The 13331-nt window shown below is 52.6% G+C and overlaps 2 protein-coding genes across 4 annotated transcripts; one reads left to right on the forward strand and one right to left on the reverse strand.

Annotated features, from left to right (window-relative positions):
- Positions 1 to 1267: 1267 nt before the first annotated feature.
- On the forward strand, positions 1268 to 10037 carry LOC138083074 (polyunsaturated fatty acid lipoxygenase ALOX15B-like). 3 transcript variants are annotated; one of them, XM_068976683.1, is made up of 14 exons: positions 1268 to 1414; positions 1500 to 1722; positions 2015 to 2096; positions 4684 to 4806; positions 5080 to 5183; positions 6430 to 6602; positions 6833 to 6979; positions 7079 to 7282; positions 8318 to 8404; positions 8556 to 8725; positions 8903 to 9024; positions 9122 to 9222; positions 9302 to 9472; positions 9858 to 10037. In XM_068976683.1, the coding sequence occupies exons 1-14, from the start codon at positions 1268 to 1270 to the stop codon at positions 10035 to 10037; spliced, it is 2034 nt and encodes a 677-aa protein (XP_068832784.1). The 3 variants fall into 3 exon arrangements, with proteins under 3 accessions (XP_068832784.1, XP_068832785.1, XP_068832786.1); XM_068976684.1 differs by lacking the exon at positions 8318 to 8404; XM_068976685.1 differs by lacking the exons at positions 8318 to 8404; positions 8903 to 9024 and having other exon boundaries at positions 8556 to 8712.
- A 3041-nt stretch (positions 10038 to 13078) lies between these two features.
- Positions 13079 to 13312, reverse strand: LOC138084173 (small ribosomal subunit protein eS27-like). The gene has a single exon (XM_068978311.1). It carries the CDS (start codon positions 13310 to 13312, stop codon positions 13079 to 13081), a length of 234 nt encoding a protein of 77 aa, XP_068834412.1.
- Positions 13313 to 13331: the final 19 nt, after the last annotated feature.

The raw sequence follows: 13331 nt of genomic DNA on the forward strand, positions 1-13331 counted from the left end.
TCACGTCCATTGAGTCAGTGATGCCATCCAGCCATCTCATCCTCTGTTGTCCCCTTCCCCTCCTGCCCTCAATCCCTCCCAGCATCAGAGTCTTTTCCAATGAGTCAACTCTTCACATGAGGTGGCCAAATTACTGGAGTTTCAGCTTTAGCATCATTCCTTCCAAAGAAATCCCAGGGCTGATCTCCTTCAGAATGGACTGGTTGAATTTTCTTGCAGTCCAAGATGAGTGCAATTGTGCGGTAGTTTGAGCATTCTTTGGCATTGCCTTTCTTCAATACTGAGAGTCATTTGTAAGAGTTGGTCATCTTGAAAGCAGCTCTCCTTTCATGCCATATCCTCTAATATTGCCCTATTTCTCTGCCTCCCCCTTCAAAGAAAAAATTTATTTAAAAAAATCCTCCTCCCTGTTTCTACTTTCTTAACTTCTTCTAATTTTGCAAGTTTAGGAAACCGAGTAAGATGCACACAGGATCTTGCAATAAGATGAATGCAAACATTTCACAGGAGACCACATCATTTGGTTCTAGTTCAACCTTCTTCTGATTTCCCACCAAATTTCCCAGAGCTAAGAGAATGTAACTGTTGCCTGCTTCAAGGTTCCTTCTGCTTCAGCAGAAATATAGAGAAAACAAAAAAAGGTAACAGAATGGGGAACAATGGATAGAACTAGTGGGGATTTAGGCATGGAGAAATGCAACAGGTTGATCTTCTAAATTATTCTAGATAAAACAAACATTGGCTTTTGCCCCCTCCCCAAGCTCCATTAAAATGGCAGAAAAATGGATTCCACCCCGCTCCCCAGGCCTGTTGTCCCGCAATCAAGATCTTAAGTTTCCTGATTAGGGATCGAACCCGTGTTCCTGCATTGGAAGTGCCAATCTTAACCACTGGATCGCCAGGGAATTTCTCTGCATAGCTTTTCAAGGCTAAGAAGGCAAAGAAACAAAAAGGTGGACAAATGAACCCCTGAGCTCCACTGGATCCCAATTCCCTCTGGCCCTGCCCATCACTGAAAGGATCTGTCTCCCAAACCTCAGTCCCTACACGTCCCAGGGCAGACCAGCCGACACAGCGGCTTGCCTCTCTCCCCTCCTCTCAGCCCCGCCCTCTCTGCCCTGAGCCGAGGGTTGCTTTTTGAGGCGGTGATAGGTCCCACGGGAACTCAGAGCTGCCTGGCCAGGGTGCGGAGGTGCATGTCCCTAGGGGTGAGCAACTAGGCTCTGCAGTCCGGCCAGCAGGAGAGAGCCAGACTCCGGCTGTCACCATGGCCAAGTTCAGGGTGAGGGTATCCACCGGAGAGGGCTTCGGGGCCGGTACGTGGGACAAAATATCTGTCTGCATCGTGGGGACCCGAGGAGAGACCCCCCCACTGCCCCTGGACCATCTCGGCAAAGAGTTCAACGCGGGCGCTGTGAGTGCTTGGGCGGTAGGGGTGGGGGCGGAGGAGGGAGCAGGAGGGACGACCCTCTAGGATACTAAACGTCTCCTCCCCACAGGAGGAGGACTTCGAGGTGACGCCCACCCAGGACGTGGGTCAGGTGCTGCTGGTGCGCGTCCACAAGGCGCCCCCAGCGCTATCCCGAGCCCTTGCGCCCTTGGCCGGGGACGCCTGGTTCTGCCGCTGGCTCCAGCTCACGCCGCACGGGGCCGCGCCGCTCTGCTTCCCCTGCTACCAGTGGCTGGAGGGCGAGGGGAGCCTGGTGCTGCGGGAGGGGACAGGTGACAGGCACACAGGAAAGGGGAGGGCTGGTGTGTTGGGGAAAAGGGCAAGGGAGGATCGGAAAGATGAACCGGTGTCGCCAAGGTGGAAGGACAGGGGCACAGGGTTGGAGGGTGGGGGGCCGGAAGGGGAGGTTGCGGGGAGGGGGAGGTGGCAGTCTAGAGTGGGAGAAGCCATCCTTCTGCGGGCAAGGGACCTGGTAAGGGGTGAATCAAGTGGAGGGGGGAGTGGCTGAGGCCAGGCGTCAGGGGGCTTTCTCTGCCCTCCTCACCTGCTCCACTGCTCCCACAGCGAAGATCTCCTGGGAAGATCACCACCCCACGCTCCAGCAACACCGCAGGGAGGAACTGCAGGCCAGGCGGGAGACCTACCGGTGAGGAGGGGGCTTCTGTATGGAGAGGGGGTAGAGGTAGGTTGCCTGCGCGGACTAGGGTCAGCCCTTTCCCGCCGATGATGGTGTGGTAGGAAGTCTCCATTTGGTCCTCTGTCCTTTCCAATCACAGCATCACCAGGAACTCCTTAGAAATGCAGACACTCGGAACCTCCTCAGACCACCCGGTTCAGATATGGAGGGGGGAGGGCGGCAATGCTGGTGTTTTTTAATGAAACTATGGTTGATGTACAATATTGTAATAGTTTTGGGCATACAGCATAGTGGTTCGGGTTGTTTCTAGATTATATTCCGTTATAGGTTATTACAGGACTTCCCAGATGGCTCAGATGGTAAAGAATCTGCCCACAGTGCGGGAAACCCAGTCCGATCCTGGGTTGGGAAGATCCCCAGAAGAAGGGAAAGGTAACACTCCCTAGTGTTCTTGCCTGGAGAATCCCATGGACAGAGGAGCCTGGTGGGCTACAGTCCACAGAGTCGCAGGGTCGGACAAGACAGAATGACTAAGCACACACACACAGGCACACAGGTTCCAGGCATAATTTTTTATGTGATACAGTAAGTCTTTGTTGCCAACAATATTGTATTAAGGAGACTTTCAGGTGACTCATGCCCACAAAACCTTGAAACCTACTGCTCTCAATGCCTTAATCTTGCTGACATCTTTCTTCCCCTGGGGCTTTTTCAAACATCAACATGTTGTGTTCTCCTGGAAGTAGGGGCAGAACCAGAAATATGTCACCCCAACCCCTAGGAAACTCATCCTCCAGGGTGGGCAAGGGGTGGGAGGGGGCTCTTTCCCTGCTCTGGTCTCAACATTGTTGGAGGTCAGCTGGGATAGCTGAGTCCTAAAGAGCCCCCTGGCAGAAGGTGGAGGGCTGCAGAAGGGACTGGAGCCTCTGGGTTCTCCTGAGGCAGAAAGCCAGAGACCACACTCAGGAGCAGGTTTTCAAAAGGTCACGATCTGGCCAACTGGGCTGTGTCTGAAGCCCAGGCTGCAGGCTTTTGCTTCAGGTCTCTGGGGGCACAGCAGCTGCAGGCTCATTTGGCTGCTGGTGCTTCCACATGTGTTGTGAATTATATCTCTGAGAAAACCGTGAGGCCCAATCTGCCAGCAACAGCCCCAGGTGAGGGAACAGATGGAGAGGGCTGTGTCCATGGCGTGAAGGAGCGCTTTCTTCCTTTCTTGGCAAACAAAGACACAGGAGTCAGGAGATGCAGGGCAGGGGATGTGAAAGTTTAGGCAAATTCTTTAATCTTTTTAATCCTTATTTTCTCCTGTAAGAAGCTAAAAATACCAGTCTGATCTGTGTTTTTAGGAAGAACAAATGAGAAAATGGTTATGAATGCAGCTTGTCAGCTGCTAAGCCCTGCACAAATGTATAGACTGTTGTCCATAATATCCCTCAGTTACCTCTGCTCCCGGTGGCTACACCTTCAATACTCAGAGCAAGGTCTCAGATCCACAGAGTCAGCATCACCTGGGAACTTGCTAGAAATGCAGGGTCTTGGGCCCACCCATCCCAGACCTACTAAATGAGAATCTACATTTTACCCAGATCCCTGGGCGAATTAAATTTTTGTGCATTGAAGTTTGAGAAGCAGGGTTTGGCCACCATTTGGTGGGAGTGTACTTTAATTACAAGTTGTTCTTTGAAGGTACCTGTTTGAACCCAAGGCAATGATTGAATGAACTAAAGAATGAACAGGGAAGGAATGAAAGGACAACTGGCTGGGGTCGACTCAGCTTTGCAGGGACATGATTTTACCATTTCGCCCAAAAATCTCAGGCTGTGTTGCTGCTGGATAAAGGGATTTAGAGATGCTTTAGGCCAGACCAGAGGAAATTTCTAGGCTCCCTCAAGCTACAGAGGCTGAAGCGTCTCTCCATGGGATGCCTGCCAAACACAATTGATGCCTTCACACACTCCCACCTTCAGGACAGTGTCCCCTCTGCAATGCATTTCTGTTGGTCGGGAGTTTTGCAAAAACAAAAACAGACTCCAACTAGCAGATAGAAAAAAAAAGGGAATGTGTCAACAGGTCACAGAGATATTCACAGAAGTGAGGGCTGGAAGTGTAGCCAAATCTCAGGGGCCAGAAACAAGGTGAGTCTCTTCCCTGTCTCTGGAGCCCCCAAACGCTTCTCTCTCCTGCTTCACTTTTCTCTCTGCAGAACAGCTTTCTTTGCTCCCAGGCCACATAATGGGAAATAGCTGTAACTAGCAGTCCTGATGTTTACATGTTATAACCCAGATACCCAGAGAGAGAGAGGTTCCCCAGGTTCAGCCCCAATCTCCAGCTTCCCAGGAAGGATTCTGATTGGCCCCTCTCTGGCCAGGTGCCCAACCCTGGACCAATCAATGGACCAGGGGAGGAGTCTCCCAGGGAACATGGCAGCTCCCCCTGCAGCCTTGAGGGTGGAGGGGAAAGGCAGAGCCCAGAAAGACTCCTGCTTGTGGAAATGCACTGGCCCTGATCAGGGCCTTGAAGAGTCTGCCACCCCCTATCCCTTGTCAGTGGGTTCCCTGAGGCTTCTTGCTGACTGCCTTCTGGCTCTTCCCTTCAGCTGGAAGACTTACCTCCCAGGCTGGCCTCGGTGCCTCGACGAGGAGACTGTAAAAAACCTGAACCTCAACATCAAATACTCTGTGGCCAAGAACACCACCTTCTACCTGCGAGGCAGCTCTGCGTGAGGACAAACCCCCTCTCCTGTCCATGGATCTCAGATTCCCTAGGACCCCTGCCTTCTGCCCTTCCCACCATCAGAAATATGGGTCACACGACCCTGCCCAGGGCAAGGCCTCTACTCACCACCTATTCCCACAGGGTGATGGCAGCCTTGGGGCAGTGACTACCTTGGGCCCCAGAAGCTGGTTTGGAATCCTAGGAAGGATAAGCCTAGCTGACAAGGGAGGGTTTCCCAGGGCCTCTTGCCTCCCCCACCCCTCACATCTTCTGGCAGGTTGGCTGAGCTGAAACTCAAAGGGCTGCTTGACCGCAAGGGGCTCTGGAAGAGTCTGGAGGAAATGAGACGGGTGTTCAACTTTCGGAAGACTCCAGCTGTAGGTGAGGGCTACAGACCTCTTCCCTGGGACATCAGCTCTCGCTAACAGGAATCTCAGAAAACCAAGCCCCAGTCCACTGTGTGATCCTCACTGAGCCTTACTTTCTCCCCAGACACAAAAGAGGATGTGTACTGGGGGCATCTCTGATCTTCTAATGCCTTTTAATCCATCAGACACTTTTTGGCTACTACATACCAGACAGTGTCTTAGGGGCTGTGGACACAGTCCTTGTCCCCCCAGAGCTTCCAGTTGAGCAAGCAAAAAGCAAAGTAGGCTCAAAAGTAAATCAAGAGGTTCACTTGTGAAGCCTGCACATTGCAGCTCCAGTAAGAGTGTGTAAGGGGCAGCTGGCTTGGTCCAGCTAGGGAGTGACCCACAGAGGTTACTTTAGGCTGAGTCAAAACTTGAGACCTCAAAGTTGGATAGGTGTCAACAGTTCTGGGCGTAGTGTAGGGGAACAGAGGGCCCTTCAGGTTTGGGAGATGGTGCAGGTGAAGGCCGTGAAGATGGAAGGAGCAGAGACCTCCTAGGGGCAGAAGATGATGCTGTGGCCAAAGAATATTGATCCAGGGCAGGAAGATAGGAGGCAAAGCAGGGGAGGTGTCTGAGCCCCCAACTGTGCAGAACTGTGGAGGCCATGGTTGGAGCTCGGGCCTTTCCTATATGCAGTGGGAAGTTTCAACCAGCTGCCTGTTGGGGAATGCTGTGGCCAGTTGTGCCACAGGGGATGGGCTGTCTGGACAGAAGTGGAAGCAGGACAGGACATGAGGCTCTGGTCGTGGTCAGCAGAGGATGGAAACCTCAGCAAGGCAGTGATGACACGGAGTGGATGGGTGGACCAGGAGCTACTGAGGATGGAGAATGAACAGGACTTGATGGGAGGAGGATGCGGGGAGCTGCTCTGCTCCAGGTAATCTGGTGCATGGAGGTGCCATTCCTAGGAAGCCAGGCAATGGGGGTGGGGCCTGGGCTGGAGCCGGAGCCCATGTTCAGCTTCAGATGTGCTGTGCTTGAGTCACAGAGATGGGGATGGCAGGGAGATGGTAGGCCAGGTGGTCTGGGGACTAAGATATGCTGCTTGGGTGAACTGAAGCCAAGGGGTCAGAGGAGGTCACCCTGAGAAAGGTACAGAGCGAGAAGAGATGGGCACACAGGACGGACCCAAGAGAAGCTCCACCATGGTGCCCAGGAGGCAGTCCCCCAGGGGCTGGGGTGACCAGTCCCATCTCCCCTGCCCCTCCCCACAGAATACGTGTTTGAGCACTGGCAGGAGGATGCCTTCTTCGCCTACCAGTTCCTGAATGGCCTCAACCCCGTCCTGATCCGACGCTGTCACCACCTCCCCAAGAACTTCCCTGTCACCGATGCCATGGTGGCCCCGGTGTTGGGCCCCGGAACGAGCCTGCAGGCCGAGCTCAAGGTGAGGGGCAGGGGGTCCCGGCCCTGCACGCCCCCATCTCAGTCCTTCAGGCCCATCCCTACCGAAAAGGAACTGTACACACATTGGTTAAGGACCTATGGTGCACGGTGTGCCAAGAACACCCTCTCCTGTACACTCTACTCCTCGCCCCACATCCTCTCCCGCATTCCCATACTCCCCACCTGCAGAAAGCCAGATGGCAGCCCAGGCTCCCCTGCTCTCTCCCGCAGAAGGGGTCTCTGTTCCTGGTGGATTACGGCCTCCTTGCTGGGGTCCGCACCAATGTCATCAATGGGAGGCCTCAGTTCTCCACGGCCCCAATGACCCTGCTATACCAGTGCCCCGGCCGTGGGCCCCTGCTGCCACTCGCCATCCAGGTCAGCAGCTGGGAGGTGGCAGGGCAGGAGTGGGGAGTGGTCTGACTGAGAAGAGGGCAGACACTCAAGGCTGCCTGTCCCCACCGACCCCTCCTACAGCTCAGCCAGACTCCCGGGGCCAATAGCCCCATCTTTCTGCCCAGTGATGACAAGTGGGACTGGCTGCTGGCCAAGACGTGGGTGCGCAATGCCGAGTTCTCCATCCATGAGGCCCTCACACACCTGTTACAGGCACACCTGGTGCCCGAGGTCTTCGCCCTGGCTACGCTGCGCCAGCTGCCCCACTGCCACCCCCTCTTCAAGGTCAGTGGCTCAGCAAGATGGCCCAGATTGTGCCCCAAGCCTGCAGGTCCCTGCACCTGGGCCTGGCCCTCGGGGTGCCTCATCCATGAAGCCTGTCCCCACATGGCCCTGTCCTTCCAGGCCAGGATGCTAAGCCCCCATCCTGCTTCAGTAGCAACTCCCTGCACAACTGCCCCAAGGAGCTGGTTTCTGACAAGCCCTAAGCTGGGATGAGGTGATGGGGACTGGGGATAGAGGAAGGACCACATATGACAGCAGGTTATGCCCCAGAGAGATTCCCTTCTAGGGGAGCTCAGTCCAAGAGCTGTCACAGGAGCCCAGCTCCTAGGAAAGGAGAGACCTGGGGCAGACAGATGCCAAAGTGAGAACATGGCCAGCAGGTTTTCTGCAGATCGATGCAGAGATGGGAAGCCATGAGAGAGAGACCCATGTCTCTAAGGTAGGCTTTGCTAAGCCATCAGATGGCCCATATTCATCCCCTCCAGGGGCCTGGAGCATCTCCTCTGTCAGTGTGATGGGTCCACAGCTGCTGAGACTTTCTGATTCTTCCTTAGACAGTCTCTTAGATCCTGGATGCAGGCCCTACCCTGTCCTCTTCAATCCAGGCTGATTCTTTCTGACAATCAGCAGCTCCCAGAGCCTGGCACTCAGTGGTGGGCTCTAGGGGATGGTTCCACATTGCCAGGCCCACAGGCCCTGGTTTTCACGGTGCTTTGCCTACCCAGGGGTCAGAAAATCACAGGATGCTGGAGCCAGAGGAATTCACAGAGCTCATCCAGATGAGCCCTCTCATTTGCCCAGTGATCTGATATACCCAGAGAGAGGAACACACATGGTCAAGGTCACAGAAAAGGGTGCTGGTGGATCTCAGCCCCCATCACTGGGCCTGAAGCCCTGATCTCTGTACCAGGCAGCCTCTCCTGTCACTGTCATCTCTTTCCATGAGTGATTTACAGGACTGGGTGCCTCTGTGAAGCAAGGCGTGGGACCAGAGATACTCAGGCTTTACCCAGCTCTCTTCTCTGGCCCTTACAGCTGCTGATCCCTCACACTCGGTACACCTTGCATATCAACACGCTGGCCCGAGAACGGCTCATCACCCCTGGGGAGGTGGTGGACAGGGTAAGGACTGGTTCATGGAGAATAGGGGTGGGCTAGTCCTTCAGTATGAAGACTCTGAGATCCTGGGGTGGGAGTGGCCCTGTCTCCCCAAACAGTATTACCTCCTGCTTCTGGGGCAAGGGCTGTGGTAACCAGGAGTCCAATCTCCCAGTCCACAGGCCTTGGCATTGGAGGCTTCTCTGAGCTGATACAGAAGAACATGGAACAGCTGAACTATTCTGCCCTGTGTCTGCCTGATGATATCCGGGCCCGAGGAGTTGGAGACATCCCGGACTACTACTACCGGGATGATGGGATGCAGATCTGGGGTGCAGTGGAGTGGTGAGGGATTCAGCCCCAGAGAGCGTCAGCCTTGGGGGCAGGGAGGAAGGAAAGGAAGGCCCACGGAGGCACCCACCAGGAGGAGGGATGGACATTAACCGCACCAGACTGGGCAGGGGCGCTTCTCAGGGAGGGTTGGGGTTGGCAGCTGGGACAGCAACCCCATGCACCTTGCAGCTTTGTCTCCGAAATGATCAGCATCTACTACCCGAGTGATGAGTCTGTCCGTGATGACAGTGAACTCCAGGCCTGGGTGCGGGAGATCTTCTCCGAGGGCTTCCTAGGCCGGGAGAGCTCAGGTAGGGGGACCTCGGTTCTTAGGTCCTACCCTCAGACCTCTGCAGCATTGTCCTCAGGACCCTTACAGCCCCATTCCCAGCCTAGCTCTCCCTGCAGGTCTACCCTCCACCCTGGGGACGCGGGAAGCCCTGATACAGTACGTCACCATGGTGATATTCAACTGTTCGGCCAAGCATTCGGCTGTCAGTGCGGGGCAGGTGAGAAGGGTCAATGTCGGGGGGCAGGACTGGGGAGGAGGATGGGCTTCTAACCTCACTCTGCCCTCTTGGCTGTCAGTTTGACTTTGGTGCCTGGATGCCCAACCTGCCACCCAGCATGCAGCTGCCACCACCCACCTCCAAAGGCCAGGCCAGTCTGGAGGGGTTCTTAGCCACCCTCCCACCAGGCAATGCCACGTGTGATGTGGTCATTGCCCTCTGGCTGCTGAGCAAGGAGCCTGGAGACCGAGTGAGTGTGGGGCTGGGAACCCGGCTGGGCCAGCCCTGGGTAAGGGAGGCGATGCTGTTTACCCTTCCTGACCCAGATCCCACTTTACCGTCACACACCCCACGGAGCCTTCCCAGGGGGACACATGGGCACTGGACATCTCACAGGGAGGGCCAAATGAGATGATGCAGAGTCACCCTTTGCTGCAAGGGAAACGTGTGATAAGTTCCAGGGTGGCTGGGCCCTTTGACTTGAGCCTTCATCCTCAGAGCTGCCCACAGTAATCGTCACTGTTCAGGGGAAGGTGGGTCTATCAGAGGCTGCTTCAGGTCCCCCGGGGTGGATGGCTAAGGCGGGTCGCAGCTGCATAGCAGCCCCTTCACCCATCCTTGTGTTTGGTTCCCAGAGGCCCCTGGGCACCTACCCAGATGAGCACTTCACCGAGGAGGCCCCGCGCCGGAGCATCGCTGCCTTCCAGAGCCGCCTGGCTGAGATCTCGCGAGACATTCAAGAGCGAAACCGCAGCCTGGCGCTATCCTACCCCTATCTGGACCCTCCCCTCATTGAGAATAGCGTCTCCATCTAACTGCCCTGGGGAACAGGGCCCCATGGGGGCATCGCTCTAGGCTACCTGCCACCCAGAGAAAAAGACTCCCCAGAAAATCAGGCCCCCCTATGCCTCTCCTAGGACAACAGCCTGGTATAACTAACCTCCCAAAACACACATGGTGAAACAGAAACAAAACAAAAACATAAAACCCCAGAGAACAGAACCTCATTGGAGAACACCACTATGCCTTTTGAAGATTCTAAGCGTCAAAGTGCCTGCACACCTGCAGCCCCCTGGAAGGGTTCCATGGGGGGAACAGAGTCCTGCCCCTGGTCTCGCTGACCACAGCTGACCTGACCAATGGTCACCTGACTCAAGGGCAGCCCTCTTGTAGACTGTCCGCCTGAAAACTGCCAGAGAAGTTGATAGTGACCTGTGGTCACAGCTTTGAAATGAACAACCCACTGAGAAAGGCCACAGGAAGCATGGCAGGAGGACATACTGCCCAGGACAAGCAGGCAGTGCCCACATCCGCTTTCTAAAAAAACATGCCCCAAAGTTGGACAAAAGCCTTGCATATTATGAGACAGTTTCCATTTCTGGAGACTTAGGCAGTATTATATCATTCATCATACACTGCCTTCTAGATTCAATCTTCAATGACAGAATTCCAACATTGCTTATACATTCTTCTGTTTTTCTTTTTTCTTGTTCTGACTCAGTGAACATCCATTAATGCCAAAAATGTGTCCCCTTGAATTCACCTGATGGTTTCCATCTCTGTCTCATAGTGTAGGCAATAGAGCTCTGGTTTTTTAGTTTCCCTAATTTTTATAAACCACTGTAGACATACAATATATATTTGAATAATTACATAAACATGGCCACTGAAATAAATAGAACAATGCTTCAGAAAGGGGAATGCTGCCCAGCTCACAGCACTGGAACTGTCCATTCTTTATTGAGATTCAGTGCAGCCCCAAATGATTCAGAGATACAGCTGTCAAGCTTCTTTTGTTTAAAACAATGCCTGCAAACTCAAGCAATAAAGAAATTTGTGAAAAAGAAACCGAGTGTCTCGAGGGACTGGAGGACATGTTAAACACAGTAGGAATTAAACTCAGTCAGGAAGGACCAGAAACTGGAAACTCTGGGCACAAGAACCAGTGGACACTGTCCTCGGGCACTGCCGTCAGGATGACGAAGCTCCTCCTACTTTTTGTCCTTGGCTCAATGTTCAAATTCCAAGAGGGAGAATCTATGCTCGACAAATATCTCAGCTACTTCCCAGCATTTCCCAGCCTACCTTTCAGTTAGGTTGCAGTCACATGGCCAATTCTGGCCAATGGACTGTGAGAGGAGTGTTGTAGGCGGGACATCCAGGATGAAGCTGGCATGCCGCCTCCATCGTTCACTTGCCCTTGAGGCTACCCGTGGAGGCATGTTTCAGAACTCCTGAACCCCGTCCTTCCCTTTGTCACTAGACTGTAAGCTCTCAAGGACAGGGTTTGTAACTGCTCCCCACACTGTAGGTGCTCAGGAGGTGTTGAATGGAGGAATTAATACATACATGACTCCTAATGTCCTTTTCATTTACCTGTGTGTCTTCTCAACCAGACCATGAATTTCTGGAAGGTGGGAGTCATGGAAAGGGAAAAGAGGAAGGGTTGTAGGGTGGAAGGTCCCAAAAGCTGGGGGAGAGTCCAGCTTACCTCCTGCCACTCCTTGTCTAGTGTTCCAAAATAGGGTAGAGTGAGTCACCAGAGATTGTCTTTGTTCAATCACTCACTCGTTGTGACCCCACGGACTGCAGCACACCAGGATTCCCTGTCCTTCACTATCTCCTGGAGTTTGCTGAAACTCAAGTCCATTGAGTCAGTGATGCCATCCAACCATCTCATCCTCTGTCTCCCTCTTCTCCTCCAGCCCTCAATCTTTCCCAGCATCAGGGTTTTTTCCAGTGAGTCAGTTCTTCTTATCAGGTGTCCAAAGTACTGGAGTATCAGCTTCAGCATCAGTCCCTCCAACGAATATTCAGGGTTGATTTCCCTTAAGATTGACTGGTTTGATCTCGTTGCTGTTCTAGGGACTCTCAAGAGTCTTTTTCAGCATAACAACTCAAAAGCATCAATTCTTTGGCACTCAGCCTTCTTTATAGTCCAGCTCTCACATCCGTACATGACTACTAGAAAAACCATAGCTTTGACTATATGGACCTTTGAATACACTGTCTAGATTTGTCCTAGCTTTTCTTCCAAGGAGCAAGCATCTTTTAATTTCATGGCTGCAATCACTGTCTACCATGATTTTGGAGCCCAAGAAAATAAAATCTGTCACTGTTTCCACTTTCCCCCCATCTATTTGTCATGAAGTGATGGGACCATGATAATAATTTTTTGAATGTTGAGTTTTAAGGACAGAGAAGGATAAAGCCCTGGGTAGGTAGAGGTAGAAACAGATGAAACACTATAAGACATTAGCACAGAAGGAGGATAATGAGACAGTGCAGACACAAGGGTTGTGGGGCATAAAAAGTAAAGGCAAGGAACCAAAGGTGTGGGTGGATGTGAGAGGTCAAGGATCACAGGTGTGAAGCCACAGGGCCCTGGTGAAACAGTTGACAGTGTAGCTTTGGAGGAGAACTCTTGGAAGTCTCAAACTTCGAAATCTAATGCTTATAAGATGTTCTATGCAGTATTACTTATAATAGGAAAAATCTTTTGGAAATTTAGGAAACAATCCAACTAAGAAAAATGATGTAGCTGGTAACAAATTCAATCCTCAAATGCTGACACAGAAAAACATCCATGATATATTGCTGCATAGGTGGGAAATTACTTGCACAATGATTATCATGGTATGACCTCTCTGATGGTTAAAAAAAAAAAAAAAAAACCTAAGGTAGAGGGATTGTACAACAGGGCCATGATGAGGCATAAGGGAATGGGGACTTTACATTGAGAGTGGAGGTGGGGGATGGGGTGGAGGGAAATCCCAGAAAAAGAGAGCTATTTTTTTTTTTAATCCAAAACGTGTTTATTGGGATGGTTTCCCGTTCATCTTGATACAGGGTACTTTTAGTGCTGCTTCCGTCTGAAAGAGCATCCTTCTGTAAGCCTTGCTTTTCCTCCTGTAGAGCAGCCAACACACGAAACTACTGTTGATGCATGGCTAAAGACGGTGGTGACTTTATAGCATCCTGGGCATTTTACATCCATGAAATAGGAATTGGGGCTCTGCACCAGGTGTTTCTTCTTGTGTTTCCTCTTCTCTTCTGGAGAGGGATGAAGAAGATCCTTTGCGAGAGGCATATTCTTGTGAGGAGGTTGT

The sequence above is a fragment of the Capricornis sumatraensis genome, chromosome 8, assembly GCF_032405125.1.
Source record: "Capricornis sumatraensis isolate serow.1 chromosome 8, serow.2, whole genome shotgun sequence".
NCBI lineage: Eukaryota > Metazoa > Chordata > Mammalia > Artiodactyla > Bovidae > Capricornis > Capricornis sumatraensis.